This window comes from Halichoeres trimaculatus, unplaced genomic scaffold (genome assembly GCF_033239565.1).
Source record: "Halichoeres trimaculatus isolate MK-OKI-2021-1 unplaced genomic scaffold, fHalTri1.1 fHalTri1_scaffold_6, whole genome shotgun sequence".
Classification (NCBI taxonomy): Eukaryota; Metazoa; Chordata; class Actinopteri; order Labriformes; family Labridae; genus Halichoeres; species Halichoeres trimaculatus.
In genome coordinates, this window is record NW_027437184.1 from 32,130,824 (window position 1) to 32,151,206 (window position 20,383).

Consider the following 20,383-nt stretch of genomic DNA (forward strand, 5'->3'; position numbering starts at 1 on the left):
TTTTCTATGCAAGGTAATAAAATGAAAACAGGAAATAGGAGTTACTCTAAAAAAATATAATGAATGGAAAAGAAGATATTCTTCCTCCCTTTTTCATCCTGCTTTAACTATAACTTGAAAAAAAAAGAATAAAAAATCATTTAGGAAAAATGAGAAAAACAAGGACTGAGGGAGTTTTCTGTTTTCTGCTCTGGGGGGAAGATGTTTGCATGGAACAGCTGAACCCTGCGCTCAGGTACACGCAGCCAATGAGCGCTCAGGAGGGAGTGCTCATCAGAGAGGAGGCGGTCCGCCCCGGCGCACACACCGCACACCTTCAGATGGAGATGAAGTAAGAGCAGCAGTCGATCAGCAGAGCGTCAACAACGTCTGTCCCGCGGATCCGGAGGCTTTCTTTTCTTCAGGGGGGACAGGTGACGGACATTCACTCAGCTGCTTCATCGTCCATCGGTGGAAATTACCGCTCTTTCGCCTCCCCTCCTCGTGCGCACCCACCGTTTGCCAGTAGATGTTTCTCAACTACATGCATTCCGACCTGATCATCTAAGCCCGGTCCACCACCATGGAAAATGCGCACACTAAATCGGCGACCGAAGTTTTGGACTACTTCGGCGTGAACGAAAACACTGGGCTGACTCTGGAGCAAGTCAAAGTCAATTTTGAGAAATATGGACCAAACGGTGAGTACTTCAGGGCATTAATTCCCTCTTTATCTCAGCTGCTGATGCGTAGTACACAGCATGAATGGATCGATTAATTCGCCAGGAAATCCTTCTACTACCGCTTAATGTCAGGCTGTTGCAAAGTGAGCGTAAAAAAACAACCATCCTCCCTCTGGCGCTCTTTTATTGCCACACTCATTGATGCACATGCGTGTGTTGAAAGCAATTATTGCGTATCAGACTTTAAAAGTTGGCACACCTGAACGGAGGACGCTGAAAGTCCTATATTTAAACCTCTAAAGCGAGTGTTTTATTTCCCTCTTCACCTGTGGTCACCTCATGTCGAAGAATGTCAAATAGCATGAACAGTATTTCAATAAAGAAAGCTTTATTGTCTTTGCAAACAAACCTGCAGCCCTCCCAAGCCAGATATTGACACAGTAATGTTGCTCCTGTGCGTGTGTTTATGAGTGTGCATGTGTGTGTGTGCGTAAAGACAGACATCCCTGGCTGAGTCTCAGGGATCAGGAAGTGCAGAGCAGGCTGGCTCAGACTGCTGGAGTGGAAGAAAAAGAAGAAGATGAGGTGTTGGAGATAATGAAAGAGAAAATCTTGAACAACCTGTTTTCACTTTCAACAGTTGTTCCACACATGGCGTACACTTTCCAGCTCCAATTACAAGATAACAGACAGAAATGATGCATGAAGCCATTAAGAGTGATACACATCAGATAAATAAGTGATGGCCAAACAAACTGAGGTTCAGATAACCTCGCTTCTGTCAGCTGCAGCTTTCATTCACAACTCCCCCCAAAATGTCATCCTCTCAGACTCCCAGCTGGTGTTTTTATGGGTATTTTTTCACGCTGAGCTCCAACCTGACATTGCCACACCTTTCCTCCCGGCCTGTCATTTGCATGTGTGGCCAAGCTGTGGAGTGGAGCGGCATATTGTGCCAGTCGAACAGTAGCCCTTTTGTTGCAGCCAGCCACTCTACCCAGGGGCTTGTGATGACTTCATGGAAAGAAAGCAACGTCTTGCCACAGATAACATCTCTTTCGCGCTTGCTGTGAACTTCCTGCCTGTACCGTGTGAGCACGGTTCAGATGCATGCAGCAGGGAGGGGATACCCTTGTTCCCTTTTTGGGGTCCTCTCCACGCTCAAGCTTGATCCTCTGTAATCTGAAAAAGAGGGAGAATTGCAAATAACCTTGGAGTTATTTCTCATCTTGGTGCATGTCAGAGCAGAGTGATAAAGATCTGTTAGACATCTCTTTCCCCTCTCAAGCAGCAGACTCTGAGGAGTCATTATCAGCAGGATCATTAACCTAAATCAACATGTCCACAAACAAGACCTCATCTGCGCAACTCCTCTCACATGGTCGACGTATGTCAGAGTACGGGCAAGAGGAGGCAAACAGGAGGTGAGACTGACATGATCTGCTGTCACTCCACCGCCGACGCACTGCTCAGAGTGTCCGCAGGAGGAGGTGCTGATGAGTTTGAGTCAGGCATCGCACTCCTCCTCCTCCTCCTCTTCAGTGAGACAGTGGAGGCTTTACAGGCCTCTTGATGAGGGAGTTTAATCACTGTTAAATTCTAGAAACATCCGAGAGCTGAACGAGTATCAGACGAGCCCCCATCAACCCAAATTGTGTGATTCACTAGCGTGCTAGTCAATGCACCTCCGTAAATAAGCCTCTAAGTACTTGTTCTTCTTGTCTTAACACTGGCCTTACCAGCAGAGACATAAACCATGGCTGCCATTAGCAACTTCTGTGCAGGAAAGACGATGAAATTTGAGGTAAGCTTTCAGAAAACAACAGCACAGTGTCAGTGGAGGGGTTTTCATGAGCCAAAAGTAGCTAAATTATTAGCAATAAATGTTTTCCATTTATTTTAAAGGGGGGGTATTGTGTGTTTTCAGGCTTTACACTGACCCTGCTGTTCCCCTGTGGTAGCTGTACATGATTGAATTACTTTGATTCTCTCACTGGTGTTTTAGAAAACCCTTATTTCAGCCTCTGTTTGAAACACTTTTTGCTGCTGTTTCTTTAAGACTCCTCACTCATCAAACCCCCTTCACTCTGATTGGCCAGCCCTCTGGAGGCCTGTTGTTGGGATGGAGCTCTGGGCAGGTCTGAGTGTTTGAGGCCTGCCTCTCAAACGTGTCATGAAACAGTCAGCAGATCCTCATGTGATGACTTCATCATTTCAGCTCATTTATTTAATATTGTAATAATTATTATTATTTTTCTACTACTTAAACTCTATTTTTCTACTCTTGTAATTCTATCCATGTTTGTACTGAGAGAGTGCAGTTTAAACCGGAGTCAAGTTCCTTGTATTCTTGAAAATACTTGGCCAATAAAAGTGATTCTGATTCTTCTGATTCTGATTCTGATTCAGAAAGTCGCTACCTTTAGAACAGAGCATTTTGATTGGTTTAAAGACAGATTCAAGAATTTTGTACGGCATGTGAACATGAGGTTTGAAATCTTCATGAATTTAATCCGAATATCCAATATTATTACTTTATTCCCATATTTCACATATAGAAAAGCATGATTACCCCTCTTTAAGGTCACCTTGTTGCTAATATTAGCCTAGCATGTCATTCAGTGCCCTGAGCCAATTCATGCTCACTTGTTGGTCATCATTTTACATGTTAACAGGATTTTTGTAATGCTGTGTGTTCCTCTAACAAAAACTGGTCACATATAATTCTGACTCATGCATAGCAGTGAAAAGAGTCCCAGTTCTTATCTACAGTCTTATCTCACATCACAACTTTTCGGCCCCTCACTGTGGTGTTGTTGACATTAACTCTGCTCTTTTTGGGGCACTTTGTGGCTCAGACATTGTGATTAATAGTTAAATGTTTTTCCTGAAATTTTAATTATCTCAGACACGGGTGCTGCCTTCACTTTGCTAATCTGTAATTATTTCCAAAGGCTTCTGTCAGTTATAGGCATGCAGTGCCCCTGATGGTAGGAGTGCTGGATCCAGTATCATCTTCACATGGGGTCTGTTTCTTATTGTACCACATTGTGAGCTCCTCTGTGATTCATACCTTCAGTCGGCTCAGTATCTGGAGTTTCTTTGTTCTGGACAACACTCAGGATCAGGTTTTGGATTCAGTAACACAGAGAGAGAAATGGCTTCAGACCATGTCTGTGTAGATTTATCTGTTCTCTGCTCTCTCAGCCCAGCAGGTAAGATGTAATGCGAGTGTTCAGCCTCATTACTTCAGTGGAAAACTTATTGTTATGGTCTGGATATAGGCTTCTTTTCCTGTGTTAGTATGCAGGGCAGCATCTTTTCAAACTTACGCCTGATCTCTCTCATTAATTATTCTTTAAGGGCTCCTAGTTCTGGCAATGGTCTTATAAAGAGAAAGATTTGACCTTGAGCTTTTATGGTACAGATGCATTCACTTTGGAGGCTTGTACTTAATCTTACTGACACATAGGAATGGGTGCCGAATTACGAACTATTATAGGTACTGACTGAATTCTGTCTGTAGTACCAAGCACTGATTCACATAAAATCAATCAAACAGTATAGAGATAGACCAATATGGGTTCTTTCGGGCTGATACCGATTATTTGTTGTCAAGGAGGCCGATAACCGATATTTGAAGCTGATATTAATTTGCAGTCAAAGTACAAATATTGGCGTCAAAATTTTGAAGAATACAAACTCCAACACTTAACTTCATTCAAATACCTTTAAGAATGAGTTTGTTAAACAGCTCCTAGGCTTAGCAGTATGTTTTAAAAAGTTAAATGAAAACTTAAAAAAATTAATAGCTAAAGTTTTTTACAGTAAATATTGGTGTCAAAAAGTTCAGTGTAACTGCAATAACTGTAATAACTGCACTGCTGATTGGCTGTTTCCCAAGCCATGGCTCTGCTTGTAACCAATCAGATGGTAGTAGTAGAGTAGTGATTGCATTTAGCAGAGCGGCTGCATTAGAGCTGCAACAACGCAGTTTTAAGTTTATTTCTTATCGACCATCTGATTAAAAAAAGGCCGATGCCGATATGCCTCAAAATTCCAAATAATCCTCCCTGATAATCGTTAATCGGTCTATTCCTAAAATGGTACCATGTTTACGATACGATACAATATACTTTATTGTCCCCCTTGGGAAATAGGTTTTGGACTCGCCTGCTGCTTACAAGTCTCCGCAATCTGATAAAACAAACAACACAAAATTGCACATCACCAGTGTTGCACATACAGACACATATTGCACATATCCCACAATAAATAAAAGAAAACCACATAAATATTGCTCAATCCCTGCAGCCTTAAAAAGCACCATTCAAACGCTTAATGGAAGTAGGAACAAATGAGTTTTTTAAATCTGTTTAGTTTACAGTGGGGGACTCTGTATCATCTGCCAGAGGGTAAAAACTCATACTCCAAGTGCAGGATGTGTGATGACTCAGTGACACAGGTACCTAAATGCATCCCTGTGACTGTGAGGGAGTGGGAGAGTAGGCGATTTTCCTACTGGACATGAACACAGCATTCCAAGTTTATACATTCAGAAATATGTTAAACTGATTATCGGCCGAGCCAATTATCAGGGCCGATAATTGGCATTTTGAGGCATATCGGAACCAGCCTTTTTTTTAATCCAATGGTCGTTAAGAAACACATTTAAAATTGTGTTGTTGCGGCTCTGTTGCAGCCGCTTCGCTGTCTGCAGTCTTTACTCCGTCTCCAGCACTGTCCCACCCACAGCACCATCTGATTGGTTACAAGCAGAGCCATAGCTTGGGAAACAGCCAATCAGCAGTGCATTTATTACGTATATTAATGTAAATTAATATCGGCTTAAATAACGGTTATCGGTCTCCTTGACTTCAAATAATCGGTATCGGTATCGGCACCGAAAAATCCATATCGGCTTATCTCTAATATTTATTATCACATAAACACACAAAAGTACCAAAAATCAATACTGTTGGGTTCTGACCAGGCACCAGTAATGTATCATTCCAAATGAGAAAGGTATCCATCCCTACTTATACGTAATATCACAGTGGAAGGTGAGACCAGCGAGCAGTGAGGCTTCATGTCTCTGCTCTCTGAGCTAAGACTGCTGCAACATCTGGAGACGCTGCTGTGCAGAGAGGAGCCTGCTGACCTTTAACTCACACCTTTCATTAATGCTCCAATGTAACAGCTCCTTTTTTCCAGCATATAAACACACATACACACACCCCAAAAAAATGCAGCTAATTTACTGTTTACAAGCACCTTAATTTACAAGACACTTTATCACTTTCATTGTGAAGCAGTCGGTTCTGATGTTGTGGGGAAAATAAAAAAGCCTCTCAGCTTCTCTTTCTCTCTGTCTCTCTCACACACACACTTTCACACACACACACACATTTTCTATCTGTGTGTGGGTGCACCAAGAATGTTTGTGCTGTTGCAGCTCGCGGTGCCTGCTGATTGGTTCCTGTACTCTTTCTCTCCCTGTCTCACAGCCCTAATTTAAAAAATAGTCTGTTCAGTTTTATAAGGTGTCAGTGAGGGGGAATTGTCCTCATAAGTAATCACATTTTTAGTGGGGTGTGACCTATAAAGCAGCTTTTTCACCCTTTTTTCAGCTGACGCATGAGAGCAGAGTCTCCAGTAAAAAAAGTGGAGTTAATTTATTGATCCCTCTTCTTCCTTTAAACGCTTTGGAGAATATATTAAAACTTTTAATCTTTATTATTTGACTTATTAAAGCCCAGTGTCTTCAGACTTATGAGTACAGATCGTTATAAAGTAGATGATGAGGAATTAATATTAAAAAACATAAATTAATCAGCTCTCATCTCAGAAACATTTGAAATTAAAGGCAGTGTGTCCTGACACTCCCTCGTGAAGAACACAATTGCGCAACATTTTCTGGTTAAACAAGCTGGTGATGCTTGTAAACACACTGTAGCGATACAGTGTGTCATTTTAGATTCGATGTGGATTTTCTGAACTTATATGATGCTCCAAACACACATAAAACACTCAGACACATGTAACAGGGCTTTGGGTCGGCTCTGTCTGGTCACACAGCGTCTGCTGAGGTCACAGACATTAAGTCTTGATAATCATTTGATTGGTTTGATCACTCTGAAAGTGGAAATGCAATAATCCCTGTTCTGTCAGTAATCCAGGCTGTCAGGTGTCTGCTACCTTGCTGCTTGCTAACAATTTTTAATGCTACCCTCCCTCTTCAGTTGTGAAGCTTTTCACTCTGGTGTTCAGCACAAACAACAATTACTACTTCCTGTAGTGAAACCTCACTCTGTGTTGTCTTACTTCCTGATCTGCAGCCTTACATAAATGCAGCCCGACTTATGTTTGCGACAGTTTCCTGCTCCTCCTCCTCCTCCTCTCTCATACTGACACACTTTTTATGCTGTGAATTATTTGCTGTTAATTTCACTTGAAGTGAAAACGGTCCAGTTGAGAGTTGGACTGAGTTGGAGTTGTGTGTGGGCTGAGGAAGGAGAGCGAAGTCGTAGAAAAGTAATTTGAAGTCCTTTGGGTGTTGAGTCACTTCCCTGTTCTAGTGGGCTCTGTGTGTGCCTGCCCGGCTGCCTTCAAAGACGCTCTGATCCTGTTTGAGCTTGTCACTAGTCTTATTTTCCCTCCCACCTCTGCAGCTGTCACTCACGGCCTGTTGGCGAAATGATGTTGAGTCACAGAGCTCCAATTCGCTGCTAAAAACACAGCCCGGTCCGCTGAGGAGATGTGTACTTAAACATGTTTGTGTTTCGAGCAGGGGGGTGTGTGTACACAGAGCACATGGTGTACAGTGTGTGTCTGCCTTCAGGGCACCATAAACTGAACAGGAGGTAACCTGACACAGAGACATAAGCTGTGTGTGAGGTGCAATAAGCTGCATGTAAAGTAACTTTTGTAGCTCTTCAATGTCTGTGACAAAAAGTCAACACAAGCTGTCATGAGCTCTGAGCCGAGGAGTCAAAAAGTAAACATGCTGTGTGATGGGAAAACAACTGTTTCTCAACTGTTTATCAGCATAGAATTTGTCTCAGATTATTTATAATATTTTCAGGCTAGTTTGATTTCACGCCACCTTGCACAACCTTTCAGACGCAGAAGCATCCTGACTTCTTCTTCTTCTTCTTCTTCATCTTTTTTACAGCCATTAACACCCAAGATGGGTGCATTTAGACGACTTAATGATTTGCTGTTTTCATCCAGCCAGTCAGCAACATTACTGGTTTCATACATTTATTTTTATTTCATTTAACCTTTATTTTACAAGGAATACTCCCATTGAGATGCAAGAGCTCAAAATGTATTTATTTATTTATAAAATTATTTATCATAGCCCTGAAATACAGATCATTTATTGTTTCCAAGGTGTAGTGCAGCTTTAGCTCCATCTGATACTGCTGTTTGAAAATGACGTACAACCTGGATGTAAACAAGCACAGATGGTGTATTAAATCTTGCCACAGACAACTTCTCTAAATGAAGAGATTTTTTTTTTCAGATTTAGAAAGTGGAGATAAAGTTGTTTTTAGGATGTTTGGTTAAAGTGGTGTATTACCACTCAGCCAGCCTACCAAGCAACCAGCACGAGCATTACAAAGCTAGCCCGCAAAGAGGAATGTTAGCTCTGCTCTCAACCCGATTTCACATTGTTGACTTGCAGAATTTGTGTCTTTGTGTTGAATAAGTTATTCTTGGTTTTGTCTGTTTGAAAAATTGTTTTGCTTTTTTCTGGTTTTTGGACTAATTTGAAATTTAATGGTGGTTCAAATCATGGGAAATTAGTTGCTTTGGGACATCCCTCATTATTCACTCCATCAATTATCTTTTGGATATTAGACTGGAAGTATTTCTCTTGTTTTTTTTACCCCCAAATCTCATTAAAAGACCGAGATGAAAAATAAATATAATTATTGATTTTTTGATTTCAGTCTCACTGGGCTTTGGGGTTACAGAAGCTTAAGTATTTTTTTTCTATTAAGATGTTAATCTTGAAAGAAAAAGTTCATTCTTTAACAGCTAAATAATTCTATATCTATTTATAATGTACATGTTTGGCACTACTTTTATCTTTAAAGAAATGCAACTCATAGAGCAGAATTTATGTCTTGAGCATTTCCAGCTTCTTTCATGTCTTTACTGACCTGGGCCTGTGTGCACGTCCAGTCATGACACAAGCAGGACCGTTAGCTTATTTTGACATAGCATTAGCCGCATGCACGAGTGCCAAGAATTGCCTGTTACCTAACTGCACCATGAAAGAGAGGCATGGGCAGAAGATCATATGTCAGTGGAACCGCCTTTATAAACAGTGATAAATATGGTGAGCGATAAAGGTGTCACTGGGAAAAGAGCATGAAGAAAACATATTTCTGCCAAGGAAATTGACATTTTAGAAGAATGTAGTCTGAACAAACAGCTGTTCTTGCCACATATTTCTTCTTAAAGAGTCATGTCTAAGCATGATGTTGTCCATCTTCAAAACAGCCCAACAGGTGCAGTGATCTTTTTGTTAGTGCCTGTAATGATGGAGTCCACTGCTATTAAATGTAATGCTTTGTAGGGGTGCCAACCTGGCTCATACATACCCCTAATAATTTAATTTTACTACTAACACAACTGGTCCAGTTTCATTTCTGATGGCTGGGCATGTATACAGATCCAATGCTCTGCAGTTCAGGATTTCAGTGACAGTTTCTTGTGGATTTGCAGTTTAACTTTTGGCCAAGTGTTGACAGAAATTCCTTACAGAAACAGGAAATGATTCTTGACTGACTTCAGAATCTTAAAGAGAGGTTGCTCCTGAAGTATCTGGTTGTTTCCCATCAGGGTTACATTGGAACTTCAGGTGGCTTTATGCTGTCCTCGCAGAACGTGTCGTGAGTGCAACTAGACAGCTAGCTAACAGGGATCCACACTTTTGAAAAAGACACAGGGCTTGCTTTTCCAAGACTTTACTTAGGGTTGAATCCACCACTGTAAAACTGTAACATCACAGGGGATAAAACCAAATCAGTATGAAACACTGACCAAGCTATGTAGCATTCACAATTACAAAATGAAATTGACTAATGTTCTTGCGTGCTGTACTTAAAAAGGGTCTCCAAGGCTTAAACGTCAAGAAAACGCATATAAATCAGAGCAGAAATCAAGTGGGATAGCACAATATTCGTAGAAAGAAGCAAAAACAAAACACAAGCTAACAGGCTAACGGATATGTCAGAGATCGTCTACAGAACAGAGTGCGCTAAGAGCGCTCACTACGACGCAACTTTACAAAACCAAAACATAAACCATGACAGAGGAGTCACTCTGGCACTTGTTTCCAAACTGAACTGAAACTGCTTTTAAAGTCAGCACAGGCTTCTTTAGTCTGGTTTTACAGCTGCAGGTTGATGTATGTGGAGTTATCAGAGAACTACAATACCCAGGGTCACCTTACCCAATCCAACACTGCTGCTAACAGAGGTGCTTCAGAAGTTTTTGGACAACACCAAACCTGTTTCCATTGAGCTATTCAGTTAAGTTTGTCTTGGTATGTCACGCCTTTTGTGGTGTTTCCACTGACTAATCCTGGGACAGATCCCCAAATAACCGGGACAAGCCGCCCCACTTTTTGAGACCCTTCTGTTGGGATGCCAGACTAAACTGATCTGACCCTAGGAAGTGGAGCTACAACACGCAGTCCATTGACTGGTCGAAAGAATCGTTACTTACCATGAGACAGCTGCCGTGTTTCTCCTCGGGGCACACAGTCTTCTCTGAAACAAAACTTGATTGCACCACATGGAAAACACATCGTTACTTTTTGTTTAAGGTGTCACATTGTTTTTCTTCTTTGTTGGATTTATTAGCGATGTACGCTGTGTTGTGTTGCTATTGCATCACCATATTATGGAACTGTTGGGGCTTTCGGTGTCTAACTTACACACTGCCTACCATGAGGGGGCGCGGTCGTCTGTGGAAACGGCAACAGAATCGGGCTTAACCGATCCAACCGGACTGAACCAAACCGATCCAACCGGACTGAACCAAACCGAACTGTTTGGTGGAAATGGGGGTGAAAGTCTCTTTTTGACAAAGAGGACTAAAACACTTTATTTCACAACACAAAGCGTTTTAAAAAGATTAAGTCTTTATCGATATCAAATGAAAGAACAAAGAATTTCACTAAACCATTTTCAGTGAAGTTTTTGTAAGTTGCTCCAGTTTTTACAGTTACATATCCAGTGATGTAGTGGTTGTATAAATATAAACCCTCCACAGTGAGATGTTGATGAGTTTGACTGTCGTCCAGTACTGCAGAGCTCAGATCAGTAAAGTTGTTCTGTACCGGCCGTCTGATTGGATAAAAGTGCCGCTCTGGTTTCTAAACCTAGAATAAACCCTAAAAATAGTGGGGTGGTAACACAGATATTTCAGTCCGCCGTTTGGGGCTTTGCTGACTATTTTTCACAGCTTTCAGCCTCTGTGATTGGCTGCTGCGTGGCTGGGTGCCATCCTCTGCGCTGGCCTGTTGGGATGTTTAAAAACTGGTTCTTTTCACAGCTGCGACCTTGAAGAGGAAGCTGCGAGCCCTGACGAGATACCAGCTCTGTGCTAATCACCTCATGCATGTCCTGAGCGGTTGACAGGCCTTTTCCTTTTTCCTCTTTGCCACCACGGTGGAACTCATCGTTCTGCAAGGGACAAAATGAGCAGCTAGATGAGTGTTTCTCAGTGGCCTGAATTTGATGTGCAAACAGGCAGTGCACGCATAGATAAAAGATCTGATGCAAACCACAAAGTCGTAAACACAGTTATCTGAGATGATCTATTTCCTCGTGGTACATAAATTTCCAGTTCAGACAAACTTGAATGTTAGTTTCAAGATAGAGCATCAAGGAGTGAGCTTTCCTGTGAGAAAATGTTCATCTTGATTGTGTGAGTCCTCAAAATGTGCATCTTAAACACACACACACACACACACACACACACACACAGGTCAAAGACAGAATGATACTGCTGTGTGCATTCAGCAGGCAGAGTCCTGCTCGACACCAGGAGGAGTCTCTTTTTCTTTCCCTAACCACAGCGTGGTGATGTCAGGAGCAGCTCAGCCTATCAGCAGTCACAGCAGCCACTGAGCTGAATCCTGTGTCATTTTCTTTCTTAATGGGCTTGAGGGGATAAAATCTCCACTTTCAGACTAATTCTCAGTTTCTGACAGGACGGCCTCATAAAAAACTTATCTCAGTGCAGCTTTGACAGCTGGTGGTATTTCCTCTTTGTGCTGCCTCCACCGAGGGAGTTTCAGGGTGATCGGCTTATCAAACTCTGCAGCCATAAAATTGTATTGAGCAGGACATCTCATCAGCCCGGTCTTCTGTAGTCTCTCCCTGAAACGAGACCATTATTGTCCTTCTTTTGTTCAAAGTGCACTGTGCTGAAGTCAAAGTCATTTCAGCCAGAGAGTCTGGATGTGTCAGCAGGTTTCTAACATTTGGCCGAGGTTGGTTAGGAGATGTCCCTGCAGCTCAAAGTTATTCCCGTTTCTGTGAATCGTTCAAATCTTCCCTCACTCTGTTTTTAGGATGTTCTGAAAATGTTCACTTGGCATTTTCAAAAAGTTAACCTCGTCTCCCCTTTTTCTTAGGGTTCTTACTTTGGTTTTATGTGTGTATATGAGACTTGGATAGTGTAGAAAACTTGAAAAAAGGGTGAAGGATGATGGGACAAAGGCAGAGGAGAGGAAAGAAATCAGGACTGTTCAGCCTCTGCACACAACTTCACTGCTCTCTTCACCTATTTCTTTAAGTTTGAAGAATTTATTTTTTACAACTTCCTAACCGAATGAAACAGTAAAACAAAAGACTTGATCCTTTCTTAACATGGGCACTGCCTCTATAAACCCTTTAATATCAAACAACCTTAATCCAGTTAAAATAATTTTAACAGCTCAAGAAATGCAGTCAGAACAGTTGTCACTGATGATAGTAACTTAATTGTTTTTGCTTGCATTAGCCATGGCTATTGGGATCAATTATGTTGATCCCTTGGTTGGTTTATTGGCCCATATAGGATGAAAGAAATCCTGTTGAACTGTTAAGGCTCCTACCTATGAAATACTGTGCATTCATTGTCCCCAGAGGATGAAAAACTTTGACTGTCTCTAGTTTCTAAAACCACCGCAGGGTCAGAAGTTTCCTATAAAGTTCCCTTAAAATTTGTGAAATTAATTTCACTGAAAATCATAAAGACAGTCCCCTGAGGATACACCTCTGTGCCTCAGTAGTGATTCCCCTACATTTCTTGTCGTGCTACCATCATTTTATTATCTCTTAAATACTTCATTTCCAAGAGAGGGATTTCTTTAATCGTATCTTCTTGCAGATGGGGCAGACATTTTTAATCAAAACACAGTTTAACAGCAGGATGGTGCCACACACTGCCAAAGATGTAAACGTATTAATTTCTTTGCTTGCAGTGATACTGTTGCATTGCAAAGATATCCAGACCTGATTTTTGTGAATTCTGTTATTTTACTTTATTTAAAGGTCCCATATTCTGCTCCCTTTCTGCAGTTTAATATGAATCATTGATGTCTTCATGAAATGATAGCAACATGTTTTGGTCCAGAAAGCCAATAAATCAAGCACAGCAGCATTGTTTCCAGGCTCTCATAGCCCCTCTGTTCAGAACGCTCTGATTTAGTGGGCGTGGCCTTCATATGTAAATGAGCCACAGATGATACCACCCCGCTCTTCAGCGTCACTGAGAGCGGCGCCACAAGCTCTGAGTGCACAATGTTTAGAAAACAGCGAAGCTTGTTTACCGTAACATTACAGGCTAAAACAACAGGCTAACCGCAGCTAAAGTTAGCATCCTGAAGCTAACACAGAGACAGGGGGGACACTGAGGAAAAGCTCTTACATCTGCTCCACAGCACACAGCATTTAAAATACTCACATTTCCAGGGTCCGAGGTTTGTTGGCAGATGGTTGGTAATGCGCCGGGATTCAGGACCAGTCTATTCGCTAGCCCTCTGTTGTACGGTCCAAAGTTGGAAAAGCAGCCGGCTGTGAAGTGACTAGCACACACATGCACATTTTACTAAGTGTAGCTGACACATTTCCTTGATAAATGAACTCTAGCCACTTAGTCTTGCCTTCTTCTGAGATGGGAAGCTTGTGCATGGAACTATGTGGCTGTTTACAGCCAAAAACAAAGCAGTGATGGCTCTTCAACCTTGGCGTTCTCCTACCCGCGGCTGAAGAGATTTTTCTCCAGCAGGGGGGAGGGGAGTGGGCGGGGAGGGGGTGCGGGGATTTCTGCTTAGGTGGACCAATCATGTCAGACTTGCTCCTGATTGGTCAAAAGAGGGACTTGCTGTCATCGGCAGATCCCCAAATTCCAAACAGCTTTTTTTAGGTCAGGATTTTACATTCACAAGCACTACTAAGTAGAGGTTTTGTCATTAAATGTCACATTTTGTGGGCTGGGAGGAAAGCCAAAGACCCACTAATTTAACTTAAAGACTTAATAAAGTAATCTTGCATTATATGGGACCTTTAACCAAGAGGTTAATCCATTGAGATCAAAATTCTTTTTTTTTAAGAGTGTAAAGCCTGTACAAACGGCACCACTGCTAACAAATTTTCAGTTAAATATTAGCTGCTATACCACCAAGAAAATGCTTAAAACAGTGAAATAATCCAAAAAATGAGCCAGAAGACAGGAATGATAAGTGAACCATCAAAAGCCAGATGTGTTTGCTGTAGAAGATCCTGTTTTCAAGATGATTTCCCCAGAAAGGATCAATGTTACGCTTCACAAGTTTTGGTTTTATAACCATTGATGGTAAATTCAAGACCTTACATAGTTACAGTTTTCTTTATTGTTTTTTTTCTCCATGCAGCCCTATTGTAGATGATTTTTTCCTCTCCTTTTTCTTTGTTTGTCAATACTCAGTGTGAAGGTTGTTCAAAACTTATTACTTTCCTTAAAATGATTGCATCTGCAGTATTCTTCAACACACCAACATGTCAGAGTTGTAGCCTGATATTTTCTGTCAGTTTGTCCCAGATATTTGGATGCTAGGCTAAATGCTACATGCTACCCTTTAACTTGCCAAATTTGAAATTGTTGCAGTTAATTATGATTTCACCTTATCTTCTCAGCACATTGTTTTACGTATTTTCACCATAGACTGTAAAAAAAATGGATGTCATCTTGCTCAGCTCAAAGTGAGGTCGCCTCAAAAACTGCTCCCTCTGGTGGCTGGCTGCAGTATAGGTCAAAAAATCCATCTCTCCAGTCATTTCAGATGAGCTGTGGTCAAACTTTGAAGAAATCAATACACCTTGTAGAAATGTTTCTCATGTCTGGTTGTTGCGGTGATTCGAAGATTACATTTGGCTGCCTTGTATTCAAGTCCTCTTTTTTCTGAAAAGTTTAGTTTTCATTAGTTATACGAGGTTAAAAACTAGGTTTTACGTCACATTTAACAATGATTGACAGCTGCTGTTCTCGTGTATTTTTTTGGGGGGGGGATTGTAAAATAAGTTGGGAGGTAGAGTCAAGAATTGATTAGACTCTTGGAAGACAAAAAATATATATTATTTTTGTAACCTGGCTCCACTCATATTCTCCCAGAATCCTTCACAGTCTCTACTACGCAACTCTAGACTCATGAAGTCAGGCAGACTAGTTCACTAAAAATCAAGATGCTGATTTCAACCAATCAGAAACATTCAGTTGCAGGAAGCCCAGCTCACAGAGCTCCTCCAGTTTGGAAAGTACAACCAGCGAGAGACTTTCAGGTTGAACAGTGAACCTGAAACCTGAAGTGGAAACACGCTGAGTTTAAAGCTTTGTAGTTTCTGGGGGAAATTATTGTGATGGAAATGTGGCTTTTTGAGATAGTAGCATTTAATGCAGCGGTCATCCTCCAGAGAAATGCTAGCTTGGCTGTAAACTCGTGGTCTGATTGATTTTGGTGTTTAATTCAGCAGCTTTAATCCAGTGTGAGAGGTTTCAGGGCTTGTGGTGACCGTGGTGTGAGTGGATGTCATGGCATCATGTCCTCACTGCAGAGGAGCTGACTTTGTTCACTTCCTCTTCTGCTCCTTTTCTCCTTCTTGAGGTGACCGTTCAGAAGTTGAGGCTCCTTAAAATAATTGTTTACATTTAGCCACTTGACATTGAGTTGTGTATGACTTTCCCCCCTCCTCTGACATCCAGTTAAATGAGGAAAATATTGACTTTGTCAGGCGGTGGACGGCCCCTCTTCTGTTACCTGCCATGCCTTCTAAGCAGCAGAGATAACAAGGTTAGGGAGGGGAACATTTATAATTCACATTTGATATGGTTAATGCGTTCAGAGCTTTTTTCCGATGGGGGAAGACATTAGGAGAAGAGCGGATATAGGAGGCTATAGTAGACTGTTATTAGAGGTTACATCATCATGATATTTATAGGCCTGTTTTACATTCTCGTGGTTTGTGGATGGAGTGAGATGCTGGAGGAGAAGCCGCAGCTGGGTTTAGACTACAAGAAATTTTAGCCTTTTAAGACTTGATATATCCCCCCATCAATCATAGGAGATGCCTGGTTTGGACTTGGGTCTGTGTGGATGTTTGGCCCAGACAGTCTCACTCAGCAGTCTGAATAATTTGATGCATGTTTAAGATGCAGATTGTGAAATATATAGGTTTATGTACTTCTAACCCCAATACTATATAAGAAACTACTGGAGAGAAGGAGGCGGGGCTATTGATGGTAGCTCCAAGCAATGATAAACAAAGGAGCCGAGGCAGATGCTAGTTAGCATGCTAGTGTTGACAGAAAACAAACATGTATGACCTTTCTTCAGTTCTTTACAAAAAAATAAAATCAACATCCAGTGTTGACTGAGGTTCAAAGACATTTTCTCACTCAGACTTGTTTTGCTGTCTGTTTTTTTTTTTTGGAGCATTACTCAAACAGGTTGTAGTCAGTGTCCTTTTTGTTGGCAGCCACAGTATTTTGAAATGTTGAGCTGGTCCATTGTTTCCTTAAACTCAGATATCATACTGTTATCATGAGGTTGTTTTCAAACTGTGCTAGTTCAGTCAGTCTAAAATCGACAGGTTCATTTTATATTTGGTGAAGCTACAATTCCTTTAAATCTTTACATCCTGTACATATCTTGTTGTATGATAGTTTAAAGTTAAAAACCTAATTGTTAACATCAGTAATCTCCAAAAGCAGGATAAAAAACGTCTACAGGAAAGAATCAATGTGAAGCGTTCTTGCACTGAGGCTAACGTTAGCTAGCATACATCTTTTGGCAGAAAAAAATGGGAACAGTGTTAGGCTCAGTATTTGCTGAGTAATCAGCAGCCTGTGTTGACTCAGTTTTTTCATCCAGATCTGTTCTGCCTCCTTATTTGTATTACCTTAGAAATACAAAGTTATTTAAAAAAAATCAAATCCACAGCTAAATCGAGCAAGTATGCAGTCTGGAACATCAGTGGTTTTTGGCCCGAGGCCCCGTTTAAACGACAACGTTTCATCTGAAAATGCTGAAACGCAGTGAAAAAATCTGCATTTACACAGAAACACAGAGGGACTGAGAATGCTGTAGTAAGCATGCCAGGCATGTAGGTGGTGCTATAACTGTCTTATCCAGTAGCCGCTTTTGGGAGATCTCCACCAAAGTAGAGTTTAACCAATCATCTGGTGTATTGGGGAATACTAAGTTCAACAGTGGAGCAACAGATGCATATTTTGTATAAAGACAGTCAGCAGATTGAGCAGCACAAGCACAACACAGTAGTTCGTGACGATCGTAACAACGGTACTGTTCTCCTATTGTATGCGCTTGCGTGAAGCGGAGTGTGGCATCAGCGTTTCCACTGAAAACGCTGGCTTACTGTTTACTTTTATGCTTTTTATGACCGGTGAGTCTGTGCTTTTGGGGCCAGCCTCAAGTGGCCACTTGGAGAACTGCAGTCTTCACTACTTCTGCATTGACTTGAGTTTGAAAGATCTGAGGTTGCTGCTTTACTAAGATGAATACATGCATATTCTTCTGATTCTATTACTTCTTCTTCTACTCCTTGGTGCTATAAAATTAGTTTTTCAAATTTGGAAAGCCCGAATACGACTTGCCCTCCAACCTGAGGTTCCTTTTTCATGTCCCCAAAAAGGAAAAAAGGTATGATAATATCAGGACTTTCCAAGCTTGAAAACGATGACCAAATCAACTGACAAAGTTTTAAAGAACAGATAATGTTCAAGCTCTAGCAGCTAACTCTTGTTAGCATACCACTATCTGTGTTTGATCAAGATTTGTTTAGCTCTCTGGGTAATATTTTCTAACTACTAGAGCAGGCTGTTACCTACTTTAGTTCACATTTTCTTTTCTTATGACCAACACTGATCTCAGTATTTGGTTTAAATTTTGAAACTCCTGTATCTTTACCCTGGCCTTAAAGCAGCACAAGTCTCGCCTGACCTGGTCAAGGTGTGCCTGCTTGTTTTCATGCTAGCTGTTTATTAGCAGCATGTGGAGGCTTAAAATGAGCTTTATCACAGCAGAAAGTGTGTGGGGAGTTTGATGCCTGCGTGCTGTATGTAATGATTGCATAACCAGTATTTTTGGTAATTTTTGACAGACATTGGCACATTTCCTCCTGAAACATTTTTAAAGAGGCTGAATGAGCAGAGTAACTATGGTAACAGCCGAAAGTTTCTCATGTTTGAAGTTTACAGAGAGGGGTCTGAACTCAAGCTTGTTAGTACAACCCAACCTCACTCTGATGTGATGTTTACAGGGGGCCCCGAGTAATCCGGCTGTAATTTGTTAGTGGACATGGTCTGACAGAGGGTGTTAAAGCTGCTCGTTGTTGGATTCATAATCTTTAACAGGGAGGATGCCTCGCTGCATGGTGCCAATACAGAGCATGAAGGTGAAGGTTTGAATCTTTAGAGCTGCCCTGAGTTGAGTTTTTAGTTCTTTTGAACACAGTTTTTTTTTTTTTTAGGTTCTTTTGGTGCCTTGTTGTAATGCATTTCTCCTGTCAGTTGGTGGCTGTAGCACACCCAAAAGCAACATGCTTACAGTCTGCTTCAAAAACAGTTTTGGTCTCAGTACTTAATCAAAGATGCTGTGAGGAGGATCTGTTTTAATTGGACTCCCTCACCACCTTCTGGCCTGGGGTCTCATGCACACTGTTGTAAATTACTTTTAGTGAGGCATGTGTTTGTTTTGGAATTAAATAGAGATATGAATGAGACTAATTTTATTTGTTCAAGACAACTTTTTACTGGATACAATGCGCAGAGGTAAGGTATTAATCAGTACAGTTATAAAGCAAATGACATCAAGCTAACGTTGTAGTAGCTGGCTATATGTTAGCCAGGTGCTCTAACGTATCTGTAGGCTAAGTAAAACTGTCAGTTTATACAGTAGTTAAGTAGCTGTTTATATTTAGCACAGCTGGCAGCCTGGTGCTCTAAGACATGTCTGTAATGTGTAACATTAGTGAATCCTGGTTATGTCCTGCCAGTAATCTACCAAGCAGAGCTAATGTAACCTCACTCTTCATTTCATTGATAGACTCTCAAGTTTGAACAGACCACTGCAGAATAACTGCTGACTAATGGTTGGAATCGGTTGGAATCAAGCTTTTTCAGTATTACGTCAAAAATAGGCCTCGAAACATTGTATCAGAAACAAATGGGTGATGTCAACAGCTGAAAGCAAAAGAAGGCACAGTATGGTACAAAATTCAGAGACAGGTCATTTAAGAAATAAAGTATGGTTGACATCTTTAATTGATTTATGTTGAAACAAAGTGTAATGAGCTCGCATATTTTTTTCTATCTGTTCATATTAGAATTAACATTCGCTAAAGCAAAATAGATTCAATGAAAGTTTTATTCATCACTGCTCATCCCGTATTGCAATATGTTTGCACATGGAGGCTGGTCTTACATGAACAATGACCAATTACATACCAGTGACTATAGAGTTGTTTTTGAGCTTGAAAATCCCTTCCTTAACTCATACGGTGTGACAGGATGTTCAGTACAGTCACATGGACTTAGCCTGAGTGATGTCATACATTGGTTCATGAAGAAGCTTTATGAAGTGAGAAAGCTGTCACTGCTTTTGAAATGTTGGCTCCAACAAATGTTAGTCTCATTTATATACAGACAGTGGAGTGAAATCTATAGCCAGGCCAATTTGTTAAATCCCTCCAATCATGCACAACTGCCAGCTTTGATAACATCAAACTAAATGAGTTGCAAAAAAGTATATCCACTGATTGTTTGTATTAGAACCTAAATCCAAGCCTTCACAACATAGCTATTAAATGAAACTGTGAGCATGTCAAATTCTGTGGAAGAAAAAAAAACATTTTAACAAAGAGCCTGATGGGATTTCTTAGGTTTTGGAGCAATTCCAAGCGGACACGTAAGCAATTGCTGATTTTTAGTCTTTTATATTGACACTTAAGCCCCATTTCCACCAAGTGGTTCAATTTGGTTTGGCACAGTACGCATTTTACGGTGTCTCCACCGACTTATCCCAATTGGACAAATCCCCAAATAACTGTGACAAGCAGTTCCACTTTTTTGGACCCTTCCTTAAGGGTGCCAGACTAAACCGATCTGAACTCTGAAGATGGAGCTACAACACTGCAGACTGTTAATTAGTCGAAAGA

General features: G+C 41.1%; 1 protein-coding gene across 2 annotated transcripts in view; it reads left to right on the forward strand.

The window, feature by feature from the left end:
• The first annotated feature begins 288 nt into the window (after positions 1-288).
• The window catches only part of atp2a3 (ATPase sarcoplasmic/endoplasmic reticulum Ca2+ transporting 3), a 111,448-nt gene continuing 91,353 nt past the window's right edge, over positions 289-20,383 (forward strand). For both annotated transcript variants that reach the window (XM_074671466.1, XM_074671465.1), the window contains exon 1: positions 289-680. In XM_074671466.1, the coding sequence (XP_074527567.1) occupies positions 563-680 (118 nt within the window). In that variant the 5' untranslated portion in view covers positions 289-562. The remainder of the gene's footprint in view (positions 681-20,383) is intronic.